Source organism: Lacerta agilis, chromosome 15 (assembly GCF_009819535.1).
Source record: "Lacerta agilis isolate rLacAgi1 chromosome 15, rLacAgi1.pri, whole genome shotgun sequence".
Classification (NCBI taxonomy): Eukaryota; Metazoa; Chordata; class Lepidosauria; order Squamata; family Lacertidae; genus Lacerta; species Lacerta agilis.
In genome coordinates this window covers 42,244,798-42,269,896 of record NC_046326.1, presented here as the reverse complement: position 1 = coordinate 42,269,896, position 25,099 = coordinate 42,244,798, and the positions used below count along the sequence as shown (strand labels likewise).

Below are 25,099 nucleotides of genomic sequence, written 5' to 3'. Positions count from 1 at the left end.
AATGATGCCAAGCATTCAAGTTTCTAGACCCTCCCGTGCAAAACTGCTTCACACGTGATGTGGGGAAGGGAGGGAGGGGCACTGTAGCTGGTTTGAGGTGAAGATGGGAAGGACTGGCCACCAGCTCCATGATGCATGCAGGAGGTCCCCCTAGGGCATCTGCAGGCAGGTCTGGGGAAGACTGCCTGCCTGAAACCCTGGAGCGCTGCTGCCAGTCAGTGCAGGCAATATCAAGCAAGGTGAGACACCTAGCGACCTGATTCGGTATGAGGCAGCTTCTTGGGTCCTTATGTTTTTTTAGGGAAAGTGCCATAGTTCAGTGGCAGAGTACCTGTTTCATTCCCCAATGGCATCTCCAGGTAGGGCTGGAAAAGACCCCCTGCCAGTCAGTGTGGAGAGCACTGAACCGCATGGGCTAATGCAGTTAGTCTCTCTATAAAGCAGCTTCCTATGTACAGACAGCCCGCCCACCCCCTGCCCCCATGACCATGGCACAGAGGAAGAGGGCGAACTCCCAGGGCCACCCTGGCAGCCCACCTCTAAAGAGGCTCCGGGGCAGCGAGCTCACCAGGGGGGAGCTAACCAGCCCTGTGCACCAGAAGGCACCAAACATGGGTATGGAAGAATGTGGGTGGAGGGGGATGAGGAGGAGGAGGAGAAAGGGCAGAGGGGAGGTGGATTTCATTGGGGGGGGCGCAAGGAAAGGGGGCTTTACCTTCGTCGCCGTCTGCATTGCAAAGGGAGCAGCATGCACCATGCAAACACAAAGAGAGGGGAGTTAGAACACAGCTTTGACATAAAAAGGTTCCTGCAGAGACATCAGGTGGGACGTGCGTGCACACACACACACACACACACTCTTTCATGAGACAAAAAAAAACCCCATCCCAAAGTTGTGGAGTTAAAGCTAATTGCAGAAGGGGTCCCAGATTTCTGGGGTGCATATCAGAGTTTGTCCCCACCAGCTAGATGGGAAGGAGCACAGTTCCAGGTGTCAGTGGAGTGGAGGCAGGACTGGGGGAAGGGACATAGCTCAGGGGTATAAAGCAGCTGCTTCGCTTGCAGAAGGTTGCAGGTTCAATCCCCCAACAGCATCTCCCTGAAACCCTGGGGAGCCACTGCTGCCAGACAGTGCAGACAATACTCAGCTAGCCTGACTCAGTAGAAGGCAGCTTCCTATGTTCCTAAGGAAGCAAACTTCTCTCATGGATACAGCATCTGCTTGGCATGCAGAAGGTTGAGGGTTCGATCCCCAACATCTCCAGGTAGGGTGGGAGACACTCCCTACCTGAAAAGCTGGAGAGCTGCTGTCAGTCAAACATTTTGGTAGATGGAGCACAGGACAGCTTCTTATGTTTCAGAGCAAGGGCCTAAGACCTGCTCAGGATTTTAATATAGCAAGGAAAGATTGAAAAAGAAAAATGGGCCACGGTTCCTTCCTAATGCCATGTGACAAGCAGAGATCTCGCTGCCACTGAAGGATAATCACAGGTGATCTAAAACTCAGGGATGAGAGATGTGGGCTGCCCGCCACCGCCATGGCAACCCTGCCTGAAAGAAGGGGCTACATCTAAAGCAGAGATGCTGACAGCTCCAAGCAACCAACTCACTCATCGCTCAGGGAATAGATTAAATCACAAACACACACAAAGCACAGGTGTTAGCAGCAAGCCAGCCGCTGCAAAACACTAGACACACAACACACACACACACACACACACACACACACACACACACACACGTTGCCCAAAGTGCACATGGCAGTAGCTGCAGCGCTGAGCCCTGTGATGGACTGCCCTCTCCTGGTTATGTCTGAGTGTGACTGCAGAAAACATGAGGTACCAATTTCTGTTTCCAGAGCAGTGGGGCAGATTTGGAGGCACTGAATCCGAATGAACCCTCTCTTCTTTGGGGCTGATGTGTGGTAGGGAGAGGGATAGTCCATGCGGTTCTGCACACTTTTACAGATGGTGCAGGCCAGTGCTTCTGATGTCGCAAAGGAATTTCCCAGCCACCCACTTTCAGAGCAGTTATCAACTTGAAGACAGACGAGCTCTGCCTGGTTGCTCCGCTCCCTCAACGATTAGCTGTCAAGCAGCAATTCCCGCAATGGAGGTCAGAGGGTCAGAGAGGGAGCAAGGTCCAGTCCAGCAACCCTGATGACAGCCTGGCTTCACCTGGCTCTTCCTCCGCTGTCTGAAGCTCTTCCATTCAAACTTCATCCTGCCTGTTCTTCATTTTGACGTCAGGTGATTGACAAGTGGGTCGCCCTGCCCACTTGTCAAAGGGGTGAGGGGAGAGACTGCAGAAAGCAGGATTGCTTCAATCCTTTCTGCAGCTGTGTCTCTACCCGCTCCACGTCTGAGATCACATATTGTTCAGCCATGAAGGCACGGGCCATTCACTATCAGCCAAACCTACCTCACAAGGCTGTTGTGAGGATAAAAGGGAGAGGTGGAGAAGCATGGGGACAACCTTGAGCTCCTTGGAGGAAGAGGTGGGATATAAATGCGGTATTGATAATAAAATAAATGTTAATTCGGTAAGAAACAACCTCATAGGGGTCAAGTCTGGCCCAGAGGGGGTGAAGGTTTTCCCATCCCTGTGTCCTAAAGGTAACCCCAAGCCCAACTCAGCAGCAACGAAGCCACTCCTAGCACCCAAGCAAGGCAGCTCTCGACGAGCTTGGCCCATTACCTTTGGTGGCTCCTGCAGCCCCCAAGTGATAAACGGCCCCCAGGACAAGCCAGAAGGCTTTCTGCTCATCACTGGAGATGCCCATCACTTTCATGGCTGCCTGGAGCTTGCTGAACTGCTGGGCGGCCTTCTGCTTCTCCTCCGGCTGCAGCCAACAGGAAATAAATAAAACAAAACACACAGTCAATTGGCCTGCACTAAAAAATGGGGAGCCTGTTTATAATTGCTCAATGAATGGCATCTGCAGTAGGACAACGTGGGGTAGTTCCCTGTGCTGGCTTACGTGGCACAACGGCCAAGATCCACAGGCCCACAGGTAGCCTGCTCAGGACACAAGCACACACATGCCCTTGCCTCTTATGGTGAGAGAGTGAGCAGGGAAGCAAGAACAGGGACCCCACACAGCTTTTAATTAAAAATCTGCATGCAAGACCTCAGGAACAAGGGTAAAAGCTCTTGGTGGTAGGTTACTTTTCTGCTTTGTCCCGCAAAGCTAATCAACCAGAGCTTTCACACAGCAGGATTGTTTTTACTTAACAAAATTTATGTACCGCTTACTAGAAGAAAATACCTCCAAGCAGTTTACAATGAACAGTCGCTGAAGATACCAATGAAAACCAATTTACATAAAGACAAAAGAAAACTAGTCATTATAAAACACTTATACTTGCTAAAATCGCATCCTCAAGATTACATGCTAAAATTAAAGGCCTCAGCAGACTTGCTGGGAACAATGAAGCTTTTAGCAGGCACTGAAAACAGCACAGTGCAGAGATCCGAAGTGTTGGGGCCGCCATGCTAAAGGACTGATTTCTTGCGAGGGCAGAATGAACATTATGTGATGCAATGTCAGCCCCACAGGTCGAAGCAGTCAAAAGAGGGCACATATGGGAGGAGGTGATCTTTCAAGCAAAGTGGTTGCAAAGTGGTCACAAAGCGTTGAGGGCTTTGCATACTAATAACAATACTGTGAGCCTCGCCTAGTCACTAGCCAGCAACCCGCGCAGCTCAGTGGTAGAACATCTGTCTTGCAAGCAGAAGGTCCCAGGCTCAATCCCCGGTGGCCTCCATGCAGGGTTGCAAGAGACTCCTGCCTGAAATCCTGGAGAGTCGTTGCTGCCAGTCAATGTGGACAATATTGAGCCAGATGGTCTGACTCTAGTTCCATGCCTTCTACGACTGAGCCACCTTACCTTTGACAGAGGCACAATCCCAAAGACGCTGTTTTCTGCCAAGTGGTTGAAATGAAGCTCTGTCCTGGGGGTGGAGGGGAAGAGGACAGAGTCAAGAGAGAGTGCTGGAGGCGGCACCCCAATTCAGAAAGGCCCACTTTGTCCTCCCCCAGCCCACCCCTTGCACTAAAACAGGGGCTGCCTTGGTTTGCAGGAGCCCTGTGGATTTTTATTTATGTTCAGCTGCCTCCACAGGATGCTTAGAAATTGAGGTGATTTGCACATTATTACCCCAGCCAATAACTACAAGATTATCATGTCCATGTTTTATCCCAAAACACCCAAGACATAAAGGGTTTGAATTGTCCTCATTTTTCTTTTCTTATGTGATGTTGTAGTTTTTGCACATAAATAAAAATATTTTTAAAGCAAAAGCAAAGGCTACATTTGCCAGAAGCGACACTTGCCAGAAGCAACACAGAATTCCTAAAACCACTAGGGACATCAAGGCCCCTGGTCTGCACTGTCCTGCCCCCTCACTTCAGGGCTGGCTGGGCTGTGGTTAATCAGTGGGGAGAGACCTTACTTACTTACTTATATGCACAGAGGCATTTGAATATATCCAAAACAGATCTAAAGAGGCTGACAAACCCTCCCAAGGCAGAGCTGTGAGGCTTGCCTCACCTCGAAGGACATTCTCATGACAATTTTGGACAGCAGGAAAGCAACACAGGAAGAGTCCAGACACACCTAAGAAGAGCCTACTGGATCAAGTCAATGACCTACCTAGTCCAGCATCATCTTCTTACAGTGACCCAACCAGATACCAAGATTTGAGTGCAAGAGCCCTCTCCCCTCCAGTGGCTTCCAGCAACTGCTATTCAGAAGCATTGCTGGCCTCCAGTTCCCAAGGCAATCCCAGCCAGTAATCTGGGCCCTGCATTTCAGACCAGTTGAAGGTTCCAAGTAATCTTCAAAGCCACCTTTGAAAAAGCTAGCTTGCTTGCTTCCTTCCTTCCAACCCATTTTGAGAACCCCAAGCCCTAAGCCAGGAGGACATTGCGACACATGCAACCAGGCAGGTGCTGGTCCCTTGGGTTGGGAGCTGCAGCAGCCTCCTTACCGGAGGGCACTGTCCGAACAGGCCAGCAAGTAGTAGAACACGTTGAAGGTGGCCTCATTCGCGGGGCGCTTGGCAACCCTGAGTTTCTCCAGCAGCATTGTCTGAGGGATGCAATCAGAGAGAGAAAAGGTTTGCTCGGTACAAGGCCAGAGGGTTCCCACTTTGGCCCCAAGAACTTCCTGCAGAAGCCCAGCTCCTACCCCACCCCACCCCACCTTCGCTCATACTCCCACTTCTGGCTAATTTTGTGGGGCTCAGGACCATCAGGATGGAACCTTAATTTGTCACAGCCGTGAGAGCATGGCCTACAAGCCCCCACCACTTGCAAACCTAGTGGCAACGCACCTGTTTTGCATGCAGAAGGCCCCAGGTTCAATGCCCAATAGCAACTCCACATAGGGCTGAGAAATGCCCCCCCCCACATGAAACCCTGGATCACAGCTGCCTGTCAGTCAGACAATAATGAGCTAGATGTGCCAATGGTCTGCCTCCAGAAGGAAGTTTCCTATGTTCCTATTTAAACCAGCCTTTAATTTAACACCATGAGGGCTGGAATTTCACCTTATTTTTGAGGGAAGGATGATAGCTCAAAGGCATAGTATGCGTGCAACACACACAGAGAGAGAGAGACACCCTCTCACCTGCACGGAGGCAGAGGCCACCTGCCCAGCCTGGTCGAAGTCCAGCGAGATTATCTGTGAGAAGCGGGTGGCATTGGCGTTGAGGCTCGTGCCGCTGTTGCCAAAGGCCTCCAGGATGGTGTACAGTGCTTGCCACTTCTCCGCTGCCAAGGCAAAGGAAGGGAAAGCATGCAGAGGCAGGCCATTGTTGTGCGTGGGGGGGGGGCACGCTCACATACGTGTTGATGAACCGGCAAGCATGTGTGTGCACCCTACCCCCACAACCCCAATAGACCGGTCATCATCTCAAGGGGCCAAGAGGGACCCCTTACCTGACTGCATCACCCCTTAGCAGATTTGCCCCCCCCCCCGACTGTGTGGCCCTGTGCCATGCAAGTTACTCAACTCAAAGCAAGGGACATTTCAAGTGTCAGATAGTTAGCATCCCTGTGAAATGCAGTGCCGACAGTGTCCATCAGGCACCATCCATCCAGAAAGGAATATGGTCAGATTTAAGAGGAGCTGTCAAGTCAGAGAGAAAAGACAGAATCCTGGCTGCTGGAGGTTGAAGAGACAGGCTAAAAAGGGCGCTACGGCAACACGCAGCAACCAGTAAATCAGAGAACAACAACTGGGGTCAGCACTTCTCCAACAAAGAGTAAGCTGAGGGTGGTTGCAGCAGGATTCAAATGTGTGTTTTGAGAGTGGAGGGACAGGGATAGGAAAGAGAGACTTAGGTAGCCCCTCAGGGCATGTCAGTTCAGGATCCGCTTGCCTCTTCCATTACACCAGCTCAGCTCAGCTTTGCAAGAGACTCCCGTACAGGCATCTGGTTGGCCACTGTGAGAAGAAGATGGTCAACTAGATGGGCCACTAGGCCTGATCCAGCTGCGAGGCTCTTCTGAGGTTCTCTGCGGGATCTGCAAAGTCCACCTCCTTCTTCCTCCATCTGCAATAAGAAGAGCCTGGCTGTTGCACCTAGCCCAGCATCCTCTTCTCACAGTGGCCAACCAGTTGACCCAATGGGAAGCCTGCCCAGTGTTTCTCAAACTTGGGTCTCTAGTTGTAGTTAGGGATGATGGGAGTTGTAGTCTTCAGTATTGCTCAAATCGGTGTAAAAATAAAACAATATGCACCTCCGGGTAGGGCAGGGAAGGATTCTGCCTGAATTCCTAAAGAGCTACTGTAAGTCGGCACAGAAAATGCTGAGTCAGATGGACCATGGTTGGATAATGAGTTCAGTGTCCTTGAAGGGCCTCCCCTTAAAAACAGGAAGGGGGGGATTTGAAGGGATGTGGTATACCCTCTTATAATGTATGTGACCCAACAATGGAGTCAAGATTCTTCCACCCGCCTCTCAAAAATCTATGTGGCTGTTCACAATTCCCAAGCATCACTGACTTGGAACAAACAAACAAACAAAAACAGCACAGGAGGCTTGTAATGTGCTATTTATCGTGAGCCTGTAAAATGACTTCCAACTCTCTTGCGTTTTAGTTGGAATGCTGGAGCTATGTTTTCCTTTGGTTAGTGTACCACATTTGTTCCTGTTTATTTTGTATATTGTTCACTTGTTTGCTTTACACACACACAAAAATCAATTGGCCTCAAATATAAAGTCTTAAAATCTGTTCAAGCCAATATCTCTGTTATGTTAGGACATTGTACATCCTAGTATTTCTACTTGGTTATCTAAAATACAGTATGTTACTTTGGAAAATCCTGTTAACCTTAGAACTGCTGCTAAAACTGTCATAGCTAAATGGAGGGAGGGGAGCACATCTCCTTCTATATCCGAATGGACTGAGGAAATTTGATCTATGATTAAGTTAACATCACAAAAGAATACATAGGAACCAGCCTAACAGATTTATGGAAAAATTGGCATCTCTCATAATGTTTTGGAACAGTAAGCTTCATGATATGCTGCTTTCAACCTGCTGTAACATTGCATTTCTTCACTCTTGGTTTATTTTATTTTATTTGCTAATAAAAATAATTGTTAAATTCCAATAAAGACATTTATTTTGTTAAAGGAAGAAAAGAAGCAGGACGAAAGCTCGGTGTGCGCCTTGCTATTTGGCGCCATGGCTTCCCTTGAACATCCTTTCAATAGGAATGACTTCATTTTAACCTGCTTTCCCAAGGACTGCCTCCACCCACCCCCCAAGGGCCTCTAGAAGGAGCCGAGGCCACTGCTGGCCACACACCCACCTGAGAAGACCTTCCCGGAGCTGCCAGCAACTGTGGCCAAGTACTGGACCAGGTGCTGGCAATTGGTGGTCTTTCCACTGCTGCTGCTCCCCAGCAGAATGATGGACTGGTCCTGGCGGCTCATGAGCATGTTCCGGTAGGCGGCCTGGGCCACGGCGTAGATGTGGGGGGAGGTGTCCTCCTTGCGGCAGCCCTTGAACATGTGCATCACCTAGAGGAAGCGGCAGCATTAAGTGTGGCATCAGAGAGGCAGGAAAAGGGCAAGGGGGAGAGGAAGGGCAATTCTAGGAAGATTAAAGCAGGCATGGCTTCTGGAACTGGGAAACAGGAGCCCCAGAGAGAAGGAGAGAGAGCATGTGAGAGAGAGGGGGGGGGCTGTAGCTCAGTGATAGAGCATCTGTTTGGAAGCAGAAGGTCCCAGGTTCAGTCCCCAACAGCATGACCAGTTAAAAGAGGGGGGGGGGTCTTCTGTTCTTATTAGTCACTTTAACAAAAAATAATAAACTCAAAGCTGCTTATGAAACAAGGATATACATCCTAAAATATATGATGTTCGCTACATATGGCAATTGTGGTTTTAAAGGTTTATTGTAAGTCATCGCCGCCAGCCCCGCCCACCCCAGATAATGTACCTCAAGAGTGGGGGTGTAAATCTAAATAAGAAATAAATGATAGATTTAGGGATGCTACCCAGCTGTGCTGCTATCGTGCCATGTTATCAATCTGGTCTATTGATCAATACTAACCTGATGTCGATTTTTAAATCTCTATTCTTTGAGCTTCCAATAAAAATGTGCTCTATAAATTTCAGTACACACAGACAAACAAACAGCATGAGTGACGCATTGCAGGGAAGATTCTCCTCAATACATCTGTGAGGAGTCAATCAATTTGTGGGGCAGCCCCTGCACTTTGGAACTCCTTGCCTATTGACATCAGACAGGCACTCTCATTACAGTGTTTTGCTTCAGAAAGCCATTAAGTTACTCACATCTGTTTTAAAGGTTCTACTGATTTTGCCTTTGTTGATGGTTCTATGCATATTTGTTTCAATGCTAACTATTTCACATGTTTTTAATTCACTAGAGGTTTCAGCTGTGTTCTCCTATCTTATTCGTACACCGCTTGGAGAACTTTTTATTTCTAAAAAGTTTTTAATCAAGTGAAGGGCTGTAGCTCAGTGGAAGAGCAGCTGCTTTGCATGCAGAAGGTCCCACATTCAAGTATGGGCTGGGAAAGGTGCCCTTCCTGGAAAGCCTCTGCCAGTCAGTATTGACAAAAATTAGCTAGATGGACCAATGGTCTGACTCAGCATAAGAAAGCTTCCTAAGTTCCTAAGCAGTTTATGCATTTTCTAAGTAAATAACAGGGGAGCAAAGAGTGGCTTTAACAGGGGCACTTTGAGCCTTCAATCGTCTCCATTGGGGGGACATTGATGACCTTTGTCCCCTCTCCTCTCCCAAAGGGAATATCCAAAGTCATGGCCAGCCCCAACAATGAGGAACAAGATGGGAGGGAGCATTTACAGCTACCCCACTCCCTACTTCTGGAAGCCTTGCAAGTTGTAGCAGGAGAGGGACTATGAGAGACCCACCAAGGGGGAGGGTGTTTCTAGAACCAAAGTAAAACTGTCACGCTCCCTTGTTATTTCTGCCACAGCCAGGAAGTATTGTGTGGTTAATGCAATCTTGTTATATTTATAGTCCTGAAATGTGTTTCCCCCCCTGTATGTTGTTATATTTGCTACCACACTGCTGTTTCACTATGTTATTTATTATTAAATTGTTCTTGCAAATGGTCAGTTCTGGGATACATTCCTCTTTTATTTGTTGTAAACTGCTCTGAGCAGGATTCGTTCCTCTTGGGAAAGCAGCATACAAACGAAGTGAGGAACAAGCAAACAAATGAATGAATGAGCGCCTGCTGCTCCAACCCGCTCCATCCTACCCGGCCGCAACACTCACCTTCTCGGAGTACATGGATGGAGAGCTGAGAGGGTTGATGACCACCATGTTGGGCCCAGCGTAGGTGTGAATGAGGTTCCCGCCATAGCGCTGGCGGAGCGTGTGCAGGACGCTCGACTCATTGAGATACACAAGGCTGGCCAGGTCCTCCACGCGGTCGCACGACGGCGGGTTGGCCTGGGCAGAGAGAGAGAGGGAACGGGGTTAACCTGGGCAGGATGAGGAGTCAATCCAGCTTTGGCTGCAGGTGAGACGCAGCTGGCGCAGCCTCCACGCCTACCTTTTCCACGTCATCTTCATCCACCTCGAGCTGAGCTCCATCGTAGTCCAGTTTCACCTTGACTTTCCCCTCGGGCAGAAGGCCGGCAGCATCAGTCTTCAGCTGGCTTGCTGTGTGGACAGGGAAGCAGGACGCAAGGGTCAGTTGTACGAAAGAGACACAACACACACGGAGGGAAACCTCAGAGGTAATGTGATGCTGCCACCTAGTGGCCCAACCAAACACAAAATGCTTTCAAGGACGTAAGGTGTGCGCTGCTGGATCAGGCCAATGGCCCATCTAGTCCAGCATCCTGTTCTCACAGTGGTCAACCAGGTGCCCGTGGGAAACCTGCAAGCAGTATCCGAGCACAAGAGCACTCTCATTTCCTGCAGTCTCCAGAAACTGGCATTCAGAAGCATTGCTGCCTCTGACCCTAGAAGCAGAGTGCAGCCCTTGTGGCTGGTAACCACTGATAATCTCTAGAGCCTCCATGAATTCGTCTATCCTCTTTTGAAGCCATCCGGGTTGGTGGCCATCTCTGTCTCTGTGGGAGCAAGTTCCATAGTTCAACTATGAACTGGCATGGAGGCAAACATGACATGAAGGTCGACAACACTGTGTGGGGATCCCTTGCAGAAAGTCACAGCGCCTGGAGACAGCCAGCTCCTGCATCCACAGCAGTGACCAGAGGAGGAGTGACCCCTGGGAGGAGCACAGAGAGAAGAAACACCCTGGTGCATCTGTAGCAGCACCACCGGATGCCTTCATCTGCCCCAGCTGCAACAAAACATGCCTCTCCCGCACCGGTCTCTACAGCCACAGCAGGCGCTGTAACATTCCAACCGTTTGACTTCACCCCCAAAGGAGAACTCCTCCATTGTCTCCCGAAACAGACGCATGCCAACAACAGCAGCGTGAAGAATGACATTTCAAAAAATCTGTCCTGAATCTTCCAACATTTAGCTTCCTTGGATGTCCATGAGTATTTTGAGAGGGGGATGAAAATTATTCCTCCACTTTGCAACCCACTTCCCCCCAGCCCACTCAATTTCCCAAGCTAGTAGCCATCAAAATATCCAGAGGCAATGAACTTAGAAGGTCCATTTGTACCGGGTTTTGTTTTTGTGTGTGTGTGTGTGTGTGTGTGTGTGTGTGTGCGCGCACACACACACACACACACAAACACACACTTACTTACTTCCCCTTCTCCCCCTTCAGTTACCTGCTGCTTTCATCAAACAGCAACCCACAGTTCTACTGTTTTGAAATAGAATTTCCCTTCGTTCCTCTCTGTGCTATTTATATTATCCTCCAGCACACGGCCCCTTCAACGAACACCTCATCCCAGCCCCACATTACTGGTGGGAACTGAGGGTAGCTGGGGACAGGAAGCCTCTCTGGAAGGTTGAGCCCAAGTCATGAAAAGGAACCCCACCACCTGCACGACTGACCCCCACTTACCTAAGGAGAAGCCATCCTTGTGGACCAGCCACACTTTATCCGTCTCATACCAGGCCTCCTCGGCTGCAATTTGTTCCTCCGTCTTGGCCTGTGGGGATGGGGAGGTGGGTGGACAAGAAACAACTGGAGTCACTACACAGCCCCTCAGACAGAACAGGGAGGTGGGGGGTTTCTGCCCACTTCAGCCCAGCTCCATTTAGGCAGCATACATACTGTACATTTAAAGAGCACAGCTTCCCCCAAGGAATCCTGGGAAATGAAGTTTACCTGTCACAGGACTACAGCTCCCAGGATCCTTTAGGGAAGCTGTGTGCTTTAAATGTATGGTGCGTGCACAGCCTTCCTCACAGAACTTCCCTGCTCATATCTTGCACTTTGCACAGGCCCACTTGCTCTCCTGCCTGATGCACAGAACCCACAAGAATCCCCCTCCCTCAGAGGTGTCACAACCAGAACCGTCACCATCACCACTACCAAAGCTCAACTCTGATCAGGCCGGCTGGGTTCAACCTCCAGAGTGGTTAAATGTGCAGCCTCCCGAGCAAGGCAGCTCCACGAAAAGAGCAAAGAGCATGCAGCATGCAGCACTGCCCCCCAAAACCGACACACACACACACACACAATCATAATTCCAGAGGTACAAACAGAACAAGGCGATGAGAACAGTGAATGGAGCATGCAAAAAACCCCAGCTTGAAATGGACGGAGTAAACCAGGGGCCCTTTACATGGGGAACCTTTGGCTTTCCAGGTTCTGCAGAAGCACAACTCCCATCAGCCCCAGCAAGCCAAAGGCCAGGGATGAAGAGAGTTGTACTTCAGCAACAACAGGAGGGAACCAGGTTGGGGAAAGGCTGGCCTATGGTCACAGGCCCTTGCAGCTGGGAGAGTTGGGGAAGCAACAACTGGAGGGTCATCTCGATGTGTGGGGTTGGGTAGGAGAAACCACCCAAGAATTAATTCTGTTGTGGTAGCAAAGCAGAATAGGGTCACCTGTTCAAATCCCAGAAAAACTTGAAAGTTCACTGGGTGGGCTCTTTCAACCTGCTTTACGGGGCTAGTGCAAGAATGGAGATAGGGATGAGGATGAGAAGGATGAGGATGACCACACGTGTCTCACCCACAATCCCTGGAAAGGTACATCATTATATCTATAATGGCTTCCCTTGATCCAGAGACCAACTATGGAGGACGGACTCAGAAAAAGAAATCCCTTTCATGGAACCACACACAAATCCAAGGCAGCTTTCTTCGCCCACGCCAAGCACAACCCTTCCCCTCCCGCAAGCTGCAAGCCACAGACGCCCACAAGCAACAAGAGTTGTGAATGGAGCAGCCAAACCTGCGGCCGAGAGACAGCAGAGGCCAACCCAAAAGCAGCTGCTGAGGCATCGTCCGCCTGAGCCTGTGGGAGCTGACAGGAAGGGAAGCAATGTGGGCCAGGTTAATCTCTCTCTGGGTGCCCGCTTCCAGGCGAGATCAGGGTGGGTGGGGGAAATCAGCAGCACCATACTACCTCCACCCCCCACAAAAAGGGAACACCTTACTCTGTAGTCTCCCCATCTGTCATGCTATTAGCCCTACCATGAGAAAAGGGAAACTAAGGCGTGGAGAGAGGAGAAGTCATTGCAGCAATGAAGGTCGCAGCTTGCTCCATCCTGAGCCAGCCTTCCAAACCCTCAGGGATAGCTGCCCCCAAGTGCAAGAGTGCCACCCCCCACCCCCAATGGATCAAATGCGTGCACCTTTGTAACATCCCAGTAGTCAGACGGGAGACTGAGTGTGGATTCCGAGACACAGGCCATGCACAGAAAGCTGCCTTATACTGAGTCTGACCCCCTGGCCTATCTAGCTCAGTATTACCTGGTGGCAGCCTCTCACCAGGACTTCAGGTAGGGCGTCTCTCAGCCCTACCTGGAGATGCTGGCTTCTGCATAAAAAAGTGGGCACTCTGCACCAGAGAGCTACAAGCCTTCCCCCAACTTTGGTTAGTCACTATGGTTAAAATGGAAGCCCCATGTTTGAATCCACTGGATGCTGCTGCCACCCGCCCTTCAGTGCCAGATCCTGAAAAGAAACAACACAGGGTGTCCCTTGCCTTTGTATTCTGCTTGTGAGTGCCCAGAGGTACATGGAAAACAGAACGCTGAGCCTTCCAGCTCACCTGCATGGTCCTGGTTTCTGCTCTTCCCCTTTGGTCCTCACCCACCCCCCAAATAGTCCACCTGTATGCAATTTTCCTCCCTGCTGGCCTTTCCTCTTTTGTTTGTCTCCCTTTCCATTGAAAGGTAGTTTGGTAAGCTCCTTGGGGCAGGGACCCATGGGCTACTCTGCAGAAGCGCTGCCTACATGTGCCGCTGGCAGGGTAACACGAACAGCAGGCAGCGTGAAAGTACAGAGAGGTTGTTGCTAATGACTCTTGGGGGCTAAGAAACAATCATCAAGTTGAGAATGAGTCTTCCCCACCCACCCACTGACATTCAGGCCAGGCCAGACTGATTACTGATCCCTGGGGTTTTTTTTCTTCCTTACCCTGCAGAATAACAGCTGGGCTCCCCCCCCCCATTTCCACAACCCTCACTTGTGCCACCCAGAGCTCTCTGTCCCATTTCCACAGTAAAGCAACTCACCAGGGCTCTCAGCTGGGGCCTGGATTGATCCGTCAGGGGAAGGGGAAGGATCCGGACAGTGTCGCTTTTGGATGCTGAAAGGAGGCGGCCTTTTGCCCCTTCCGAGAGAAGCGGCCCCACTTCACATGATGCCAGCAATAGCTTTGGCATGTGACATGGAGGCTTCCACCCCTGCCCCACCCCGCTGCCCTCTCCCTCCCTCCCCAATGCCCGCCCAGCCGTGTGCAAACAAGCCATCTCTCTCTCTTGTCTAGCATGATGGAAAGGGGAGGCCCAGGCCGGATGCCAAGAGGTGAATAAAGCCTTACACTCCAGCACGTGGCGCGAGCACACACATCAACCCAGAGGCAGACGGGAGATAGAAGGGGGTCCTCCGGTGCGCTGGGGTACAGTACCTGGGGGAGTGCAGCCGTGGTAGTCGCAGGCTCCGGCTAACCCAGCAAAGGCGAGAGAGGAGAGAAAAAGAGAGACACAGAGAGAGAGAGAGGTAAGCTGTAAGGTCAAGGGACAGGCAGCGAAGAGGAGAAGGGTGTCTCACCCACAAGCACCCACTGAGAACAGCAGCAACAAGGAAAGACAGAGGCAGCAGAACCCTCAGCAAGTCTTCGGTGGCCTCCGGAGAAGGGTTTTGCCACCAGCAGTGGCAGGGACCAGGCATGCTCACTTTGCCAACAGTCCTGGAGATCAGCAAGGCAGGACCACTGGAACCTAAGCATCATGGCAAAACTGGACACTCTAGGTGGAGCTGTCTTGCCAACTGCTACTCATGTCAGTAGTGGCTAAGAGTGTTGGACCAGGACCTGGTAGAGAACAGAGTTCAAATCCCCCATTCGATCATGAAGATCCCTGGTTGACCTTGGGAGCCAGACACTGCCTCTCAGCCTAACCTACCTCACAGGATTGTTGTGGGGATTCAAGAAGGAGGGGAAGAATGACATACACTTTTTAAGGGGCCATAAATTGTTTAATTAGCCAAAGGCCTGGGAGAAGAAGAAAGTTTTTGTCTAGCACCTAAAAATATGTAATGAAGGCAGTTAGTTGTTTATTCTGGGTTTGGGGGCTAGTGGCCACAATCCCAAAGCCAGCCAGGTTCTGCCCCTCATTCTCCAGGGAGTTTTTGAAACCAAAAGCTGGCAACCCTAAGAGGCAGCTGCGGCCAGGAGATGGCTTTCCCTGGGTGGGCCAACACTGGAAGAGTACAAGCAGAAATGGACCATGCCACCTTAGCTGCTCATTAGAGCTTCTCTAAGCCACCTGACCAATCCAGTGTCTGGCTTACGAGAATATATACCCTATCCTTCAAACCTCCTCCTGCCAGCCCAGAGGCCATATTTTAGAGTGCTGAGAATCAGGTACCATTTGCCCAAGTTAGGTTCATGCTGCATGGGGTGAGAGTACAACACTCTGATCACCAAAACCCTCTGAACACAAACAGGAAAGCCTTTGAATGCCAAAATCATGTGCTCAAAATACGGTAATTGGTACACTTTGACCTGAAAACTCTAAGACACTAATAGCTGAGGAAGAATACCAAAACAAGGCCTCGTCCTGGCGTTGTCATTTCATTTGTATCACAAAGCTCAAGGAATTAAACTTACAAGAGACTTGAATTATGTATATCTATCAAATCGTTATTTTGGCCTGAGTCCTTGGTGTCCTTTTCGCTTCTTTTCCTGCATTATTCTACCAAGAAACCCAAAATGATAGGAAAGAAAAGAATATCAGGGTAGCCTGGAAATGATTTTTGTTCAGAAGCGCTGTGAGTTGAGTTGTGGTGGTACTCAAAAACAAATTGCTAGGCTAGGAGCTTTTTTGCACCTGGCTCCAGTTGGTGGATCGCAGAGTCCTAGTAAAAGGAGGAAGCTGATCCCGCAAGCTTGAATTCTGCGCATCCCTACCCCATGTGGTAACAGACATCTGTGTGGTGAGCCTCTTTGGTCAACAGATACTTTGCATAAACACACATAAACAAACTTTGCATAAACACACTGCCCCCCCTCCCCAGGTTCCTCCCTGCCCCCAAGAACACAGGCCTTCAGCAAAGGCACAACAGCAACACCAATGCATGGGGGGGCACTGCATGCACCTCCAGCTCAAGACACACCTGATGAATGGTTCCCTCTCCAGGACTCAGGGAAGGCGGAGACTTTTCTGCTGGCTTTGCTGTTTGGGGCTTCTCCTTGGAAGGAGTCTAGATGACAGAGGTCATAACTGCATTTAAGGAACCCAGTGATGCATGCTTTTACACACACACACACACACACACACAAAACTTATGAGTCACATGGATGCACACACCCCTTATGAGTTAAGTGGATACAATGAAGTTCAGGCTAGATTGAAGACAGGCATTACAAGTGGGATTTTTGTAAATTGCTTAGAGGTTCTATTTACAATCAGGCGGTATATAAATTTTGTTAAACAAACAAAAAAATAAAGGCATGGAGTCACTCTGGGCCCATCTTCACTTAACACATTTAATTCAAATGTTCATTATAGGGTTAAATTTAGCAGGGGGTGTTGATGGTGGATCAGGCCGGTGGCCCATCTAGTCCAGCATCCTGTTCTCACAGTGGTCAACCTGATGCCCCAGTGGGAAACCTGCACTCCAGGATTCAAGCACTCTCCCCTCCTGTGGTTTCCAGCAAAATTGATATTAATGCCTTCAACTGTGGAGGCAGAACACAGCCATACTATGGCTTCTCCACTCCTGTCTCCACAATGAATGGAAAAAGCACTACAGCTTTAAAATGCTGGAAAGATCCACTTTTCAACCCAAATTTTGCAACCTGGATACTGATATTTATACACTCTGATTTAATCTGCTTAGATTTCCCCCGAGGGGAAGAAACTATTAAAGACCCTCCACAGACAGCTTACAAACCCTACTCGGCTGTCCTCCAGTTTTTGAATTTCTACCTGGAATCACCTGCACATGTTCAGGCTCATCTTTGCAACTCTAAGAGATAGAAATGAGTTTCATGTGTGCTTGAAATGAAGGCAAAGAGTCTCATAGCTACTGCCTGGAGCTACCCGGGGGGGGGGGGGGTAAATTGAAAGCACAACACACTCCCCGAGAGAAAGAAGAGCCCTGCCTGCTGTGGCAGGACTAGCAGCACACTCCATGCATTGAGGACCCCCTCCAGACTGTCAGCCAAAGTTCATTGCCCGCCCTGCCAAGGTGAGGAACACAAAGGCACTCTGCACATGCTCAGATGCTGGCCTCGTGCGCCCGCCAAGCTGCAGTGCTCATGCACTAGTACCTTATTCCCAGTGGTGGCTTTCTGTATTGCCAGCTTCGCTGGAGCCGCAGGAGGCCCCTTTGGCTCCTGATTTCCCTTTGTGTCCGTGGCCTTCCCTTCCGCAAGAGGCGGGGTCTTTGTCTTCTCTGGGGGCTTCTTCTCCTCCTCTTTCTTCTCTGGCAGTTTGGCACGGGGCCGATGCTCTCTGGTCCTGCCTCTCGACATCAGGCTCTTGAGCCCCACCGAGAGGTCATCCTTGGGAGCTGCCTCCTTGGGCTCAGACTTCAAGGAAGAGGGTGGCCGAGGGGATGGAGACAGCACCCTTGCAGGCCCTGGAGAAAGCACCCTTGCAGGCGGGGGCTGGACCTTTGCAGGAGGCTTCTCCTCCTTCTTGCTTGGCTCCGTGGACTTGACATCTCGTCCCGGCTCCTTGGAGCCCCCAGGATCCTCCCCAGGAAGCACTTTCCGCACCACCTTCCGCACCACCCTCACCACTCTCTTGCGGGAGAGGCCCTGGGCATCGTCAGCAGGTGGCTCGGGCTGAGTCGATGAGCCAGCTCCTTGGGACCCCTCGAGGCCGTTCATGGCTTGGCCAGGAGGGCAGGAATGCTGGGTGTCCCCGTTGAGCAGCGGCTCTGGGCTCTTCACCCTCCCAGGCCGCTCTGGGGGCTCTGGGCTCTTCACCCTCCCAGGGCGTTCTGGGGGCTCTGGGCTGCGGGGGTTCCGGGGGTCTTCCTTTCCTGCACTCTGGACATCCAACTATAGTTGCAGATACATTAAGATGTTGTGAGGAGAGCAGGCCCCCAAACAATGCCATGGTAAGGCAGCAGCAACCAGCCAGGCGCTGTGTTGGAGGGACCAAGTCCAGCCCTTCCACTCCTCCTCCCCACTCAAGGGATTGCATTCACACAAAAAGGAAGACGCTGCCTCCCCCAGATTTCCCAAGCAGAGAATCCAATGGGATCCCTGGTTGCTTCCCAACAGCAGGGACAGCCCTGCCCATCCAGAGGGTTAGTTTGGCTTCTGACATGCAAAAAGGCCAGGAAAAGTTTGTGTGATTGCGGGGTGGAGTGGGCAGAAGAGAGTGCTAATCACAACGAACAGCTGCAAATAAGCAAATGGTTGGGCTGGAGGAAGAGGGCACAGGTGGGGTTCTGGAAGCAAAACAAACATGCCGCCAAAAGGAACGGAAGAGGAATTTACTGCAAACAGATTTATACACAGAATTGAGTGGCTACAACCCAACTCATCTTCGCTTGTGTAGCATCGCCTCTGGTATACAGAGGGCCCACTTATGTCCAAGCCATTCGTGCATTAAGGAAAACCCTGACAAATTATACACAAAATTATATGGAAAAAATGCATGGACACTATGTATGGAAGAGTCAAGCCCCTTCCTATGCTAGCTCTCCGAGTTTTTTTGCTCCAACCTCAGAGGTTTGGGGGAAGGCAGCAGGGTTAGGCCCACCAAGGATAAAAGCTGAGCTTCCGTAGCTCAGTGGTAGAGCATCTGCTTTGCATGTAGAAGGTCCCATTTTCAATCCCCAGTGGCATCTCTAGGCATCTAGAAGAGTTCCCTGCCTGGAGAACTGCGGTCAGTCAGCATAGACCAACCTTCTTAGACTAGCTTCCTATGTTCTAGAGCAAGGTCTCCCAAACTTTGGTCTCCAGCTGGTTTTGGACCACAATCCCCATCATCCCTGACCACTGGCCCTGTTAGCTAAGGATGATGGGAGTTGTGGTCCAAAAACAGCTGGCGACCCAAGTTTGGGAAACCCTGTTCTAGAGGAAAGATTACTTCCAAAGGGCATTCCCAGGAATGAGAAAATAACTGATTCCCCTGCAGAGCCCTCTGCCCACAAGTCTTTTTTGTAAAGCATCCATCCACACTTTGCAGACTCATCTCAACCCCCGGTGTAGCGGCAGCATAGACCAAAGCTCTGCAGCGAGACTGGATGGAGACAAAAATACAAGGAGGCAGCTTCCCGGGATAAACTCACCTTGGGGGCTGTGGGCGGAGGGGAAACCCTACCCTTCAGGCCCCAGCCTAAAAAGAGAAGTGGATCAGGAAAAGGGTGCCATTTTTTAAAAAAGCAGCAGGGAAGGCGCCAGTCAAGACTGTTCCCCTCCAGATGCCCTTCCTTAAAGAGATTTCTTTCAAGCCAAAAAGCAGCCACTGCATCAATTCTGTACTCTCCTGAACAGCGCGGGTGTTGTCGTTCTTGGACGAGCTCCTGGCCTCTGCCGAGGGGGCGAAGGCAAAACTCAGCAGCCCGAAGATGAGAAAGGAGAGCTGCAGCAGCAGCAGCAGCAGAAGGGGAAGGCTGCCAGGGTACAGGACGAAGAGAAAGAGAAAGAGGGAAGACACCAATAGGCAAAGCCGAGCAGCTGGCTCTTTGCTTTAGAACAAAGAAGAAAAGCAGGGCAGCTGAGCAAGGGGAAGCTTCTGGGTCTGTCTTCAGGAGCAGCTAATGGAAAAGGAGGTGGCAAGCAGCACAGCTAATGGTCACTGGGCACCAGACCTAGGGTGGATGGCCCAAGGCCAAGAGAAGCTTCAACCGCTACGGCAAAAGGCTTGCTGGGGGGAGTGGAGGCAGGGTGGCTGCCGTCATTAAAAAGTTCCAGCTCGCCTTCTGAGCCATGGTGCCACTTTGGAACACTGAAATGAGAAGAGGTTATTGACCAGGGCACAGAAAGACCTGGGGTAAGGAGGCTACGAGCAGGACTCTGCAAAATTCTATACCAAAGGTAACCCAAATTCTGCAAAGCTAAGTGCCATGACCTGTGTAAAACGTGCAAGTTAAGCAAATGTGCATGGTTTGCTTTATTTATGTGCAATTTAATTCTGCATTTTTGCTGTTCTGAGTAATTAGTTCTGCTTCTGCTCCACATCCTTAAATTGGAGCATCAATGGGGGGGGGGGTAGGAATTGGACACTTGAGTTCACAAGTCCCATTCTCACTCCCTTAATTTTAGTCAAATCATTCCTCCCTTTTGGCCTTTTATAGATGGTAGCTAAGGGGGCCATCACAAAAGGCTTTGCTCTCTCCCCCACACCAAACACTCTGTAATTTAAGTTCTGTAACTTGAATATTTTAAAACAAAAAACAACAACGCCAATGTTCTTAACAAGCAGGACAGGAGCATATTAGGAACGTATGGAGCTGCCTTATACCATGCCAAATCATTGGTCCATCTAGCTCAGTATCATATACACTGACTGGCAGCAGATCTCTTTAGAATTCTCAGGCAGCCGACGTTCCTACCTGAAGATGCCAGGGATTGAACTTGGGAGCTTCCGTGTGCAAGGCAGTTGCTCCACCACTGAGCTGTGACCTTTCTGGGGCTTTTCATATATTCAGAGCCCTGAATATCGATCAAAACAGATAAGCTCCTGAAACCATTTCCAATGGTTTGAACTGGGGGACTCACAAAAGTTTTGGAGGTCTAGACGAGAGAGGGTCTGAGAAACTTCTGCCCAGCCACTCACATTTCTCCTAGCTATTCCAGGCTAAATGTTGATGGCACATATGTCAGGGATTCTTTAGTTGTGATTCCTGCATTGCAGGGGGCTGGACTAGATGACCCTTGGGTTCCCTTCTGGTTCTACAATTCTATGACTCTATTATTCTATTCCTCCCTACCAGTATCCTGGGCTGAGACAGCACCACATACCTGATAAGATAAGAGCAGGCTGAAAAGCAACCAAAGGGTTCATCCTAGGATCAATAAAAATTAAGTTCAAATCTCTAATTCAGCCACAGAGCTCACAGGGTGGCTGTTGCAAGCACAAAATGTGTGAATGGGGGAGAACCATGTACTACCCTGGCTTCCTTGGGAGGAAAAGCAGGATGCAAATGAAGCACAAACTAATGAACTTCGCCAACAGCAGAGTGTTTAAACAGGGGTTCCTCTGGGCAGAAGTACTCAGCTACAAACGGAATAGCAGAGATGCTCTGGGCACCAAATAATCATAGTTGTGTAAAAAAAACTGAGGCCCACCACTAAAAGAAGAGCTGTGGTGATTGCGGGGGGGGGGGCAGCTCAAGGAATAAAAAGACAGGAAGAAGACTGGAAAAAGCTGGGAGGTGGGAGAGAAGCCTAAAGGGCCTGAAACTATCTACAGTACAAGCCTGTCCCAGAGGGGTAGGTTTCCAGCCTGGATGGCTACAGAAGGATCCCTCCTTCTTTGTCCCTGCCACCATCCATTATCCTAGAACTAGGCCAGAGTTGGGCAGGGGGCACCTTCCCACAGCGATAGCTTTCAAGCCGCACCAAGTGGTCAGCCTAACAAAGACCCAGCTTAAAACGCACACACAGGGGAGTGGTTCTCTGGGAACTGGCAGGTCCCACCACATGACTGGGCACAGGGGAGGCAGAGAGAGGTAGCTTTGCAAATGGGCTCCATTAGGAGTCTCTCGTCAGCATCAACAACAAGGCCAGGCAGGAACCTGGAGGAGTCACTTGCTTTCTACATCCCATGGGCTCAGAGGGAGTGTTGTTCTGCCCCATGGCAAGCACTACTGCTTTGAGGTTTTTCCTGCCATCGAGCAGTATATAAATTTTATGAAATAGAAATAAATAAGACTGAAAATGTGCTGGTCTTCATAGTGCTTATCAGACCCAGGACTCACCTTTTACCCTCCACATGCCACAAAGGCACGGTTTTTCACCATGCATGTGCATGTTTCTCTTTCTCTGCAACTCTCTCCTACCCCACCACCCCACCTAAAAAATCCCTGTGCCCACAGGAGAAAATAGAATAAAATAATGGCAACAGTGTTGGCGCAACCCACTTTGCTTCCCAACTAAGAATGGAAAAATCTGTCAGTTTTGATTTCTCTTTCTCGCAATCTTAAATTCAGTTCACCACTTTTCCGTAACAGTTTGCAAGGTGCTTTTTTATTTTTAAAAGTGCTCATGGAAATTCATTAGCGTTTCAGTGTAAACACCTCTCAATATACACATGTTCATATTTAATTTTGCCTAATATACACATTTTTACGAAGGCCCCCTAACACAACATATTTGGTAAGTGGGGTTTTTTGTTGTTGTTGTTAATCTGGGGGTGGGGGCTGTTGGCCTGTATGTATGTAATCTATGCTCTCTCGTAAGCATTTTTGTACACATTCCTTGGCTGGAGAATTTCATTGCAAAATTCAGAGACGTGCAAATTTCAAAGGATTGCTGCATTTCCACTTATGGTAATGTTTCAGATGAGGCAAATTTAGTTAAGTTCACCTTTAAATGAGAACTGAATAGAATTCCCTCCTCTCCATCCCTAGTCCCAACACAAAACGTGAAGATAATCTGCCGGCCTCCTCTCGCGCTTATAGCTCTAGGGTCCCACAAAAAAACATGTTGTGCTTCCCTGGGCCCTACAACACACCATGGAGACTGCACACAAGAGAAAGGGACAAGACCCACGTCACACACAAACTTGTCCTGGCCTAGAAGTTAGCCCAAGCAAATACCCCCCCCCCTCCAATGCTCAAACCCAGACGGACTTACAGCCCCGTCCTCTCTCTCGTTTTTTTTCGCCACTAAGGGTTTGTCTTCATCCTTCACCTGAGGAAGTCAAATACAGATAAGGAAATATTTCATTCACGCCAGGACAAACAGTTGAAAAGTGTGCACGCGCACACACACACACTTTTCCACTAGCACATTCCGGGCAGTCCTCATCACAAGTATGATGGTAACTTTTCACAAGCACTGACATGGTCAGGATGCTCCCAATGGACCTTGTGTGAAGCTGCTACTGGGTAGAAAGCCCATGCTGGAGAAAGGCTGTGTACAGACTCCCATCAACTCTGCATCTAGTAGACTCTTACTACTGGGTTGGGAAGCAGCGTACAGCCACAACCTTAGCCACAATTCATATCTATTCTGTTTTTTCTTATGAAATACAGTGGTGCCTCGGTTTACGAACAGTCCTGTTTACGAACTATTCGGTTTACGAACTCCACAAAACCGGAAGTAGTGTTCCGGTTGCAAACTTTACCTCGGTCTATGAATGGAAGCCCTTCCACCGTTCGGTTTCTGTTTGTTGTTGTTCAGTTGTTCAGTCGTGTCCGGGTCACGAAGAGTCGGACACGACTGAACAACAACGAACGGAAGCCGAACAGTGGAAGGGCACTGGCGGCAGGAGGCCTCATTGGGAAAATCGTGCCTCGGTTTAAGAACGGATTTGGTTTAAGAACGGACTTCAGGAACGGATTAAGTTCATAAACCGAGGTCCCACTGTATGACATTTTGATGCAGGGTCTCTTTTTCACCAGGAAATATCTACTAATATTTTCAATTACATTTTAATGGATACTTTTACTACCGGTAGTTTTACTGTAGTCTGTAGGTTGCATACTGCCTCAATATATCTTATGAAAGAGTGGTATATAAATATTTCAATAAATAAATACCGCCCCCTCAAAAAAAAAAAAAAGCTTTTATTTGAATTGAGAAAAAGAGTGGCCTTGCTATGTTCTAAGCCAGGAATGTTTACACAAGTTGGTAAAAAGTTAATCTCTACAGGACATAGAAGAGGACAACACATATTCCATGAGGATCAAAGCAAGAGCAATGGTGGGTGGGGTGCCTCAAGAGGGAGGAGGCAACAGCAACTGGGAACCACCATGAACAGGAGAAACCTGGCATCACAAGATTTACACACTTTTGCTATTTTCTCAACATCTACAATCTAGCAACCTTGAATCCCAGTGAACACAGAACAGCAAACTTGGAACAGAAACTCTGGCAGCAAGGCTACAATGTGATACACTCCCACCAAACAGGTAGATAGGTTGGTAACACAATGACACATTACTCCAAACCTGGATTGTGAAGATATCACAGTAACCTGTCAGTCAAAAGTGCATTTTAACATCACTGTGTGCAGGGAGGTGCTGGTTCCATTGGCTCTCAAACCACACAAGCCATGCATTGGTGCAAGGGGAGGATGGGGCGGGAAGGAAGAGGGGGGCACACTGTTACTGCAAACCTGGGCTTATTGGGGGCTTCTCATTCCTTGTGGGACTCAAGCACTTGAAAGCTTATAAAAACAGCATCCAGAGCCCCCTGTAAATGTGCCTGTTACCTCTTGTGACGATGCTGAAGGTCCCCAAAATGCTCAGAAATAGAGCTATAAAGTAGGTGTGGAAATATGAGTCAACAGATGGCAGGATCTGTTATATTAAGAGCGCCACACTGAGGTCAAACCCAGGTTTACAGTAACAGCACTCAGGATCACATAGTACTTTCAATATATTAGCCTCTGCCAACTGGTACCCTCCAGATGTTTTGGACTACAACTCCCATCAGCCCCAGCCAGCACAATGTAGTCCAAAACATCTCAAGGGCACCGGGTTGGCAAAGGCTCCAATATACAGTGGCGTTAGTAGCACACAAGTTATTTCACAGGCAGATTATTCCACACAGTTGGTATGCAAAGGGCTTGGAGGGAGTGGCTGCCAGTTTGTTCAGTCCATTTGGAGTCTCTGAGAAATGGCAAGGAGGAGGACGGATTCTCCCCAGGGACCTCTGCTCTTCATGCAAGCCAAGACGGGGCCTAGGACTGACCACTGGCATTCCTGCCAAATTTCTAACAGGGCCTAGACTGCTCCGAAGCCAACTCCCTCCTATGCCAGGAACAAGCACAACCAGGTCCCCTTTTCAATGTGCTGCTGCGACTCATGTGCAAAGTGCCCAGTATTAGGAGA

General features: G+C 49.6%; 1 protein-coding gene across 1 annotated transcript in view; it reads right to left on the bottom strand.

Moving 5' to 3' along the window:
* Positions 1 to 25,099, bottom strand: part of MYO18A (myosin XVIIIA) — a 141,145-nt gene that overhangs the window by 74,547 nt on the left and 41,499 nt on the right. Inside the window, 9 exon segments of the mRNA XM_033171487.1 lie at positions 716 to 727; positions 2,698 to 2,842; positions 3,891 to 3,954; positions 4,993 to 5,093; positions 5,634 to 5,776; positions 7,827 to 8,037; positions 9,791 to 9,967; positions 10,071 to 10,180; positions 11,514 to 11,601. Of these exon segments, the coding sequence (XP_033027378.1) occupies positions 716 to 727; positions 2,698 to 2,842; positions 3,891 to 3,954; positions 4,993 to 5,093; positions 5,634 to 5,776; positions 7,827 to 8,037; positions 9,791 to 9,967; positions 10,071 to 10,180; positions 11,514 to 11,601 (1,051 nt within the window).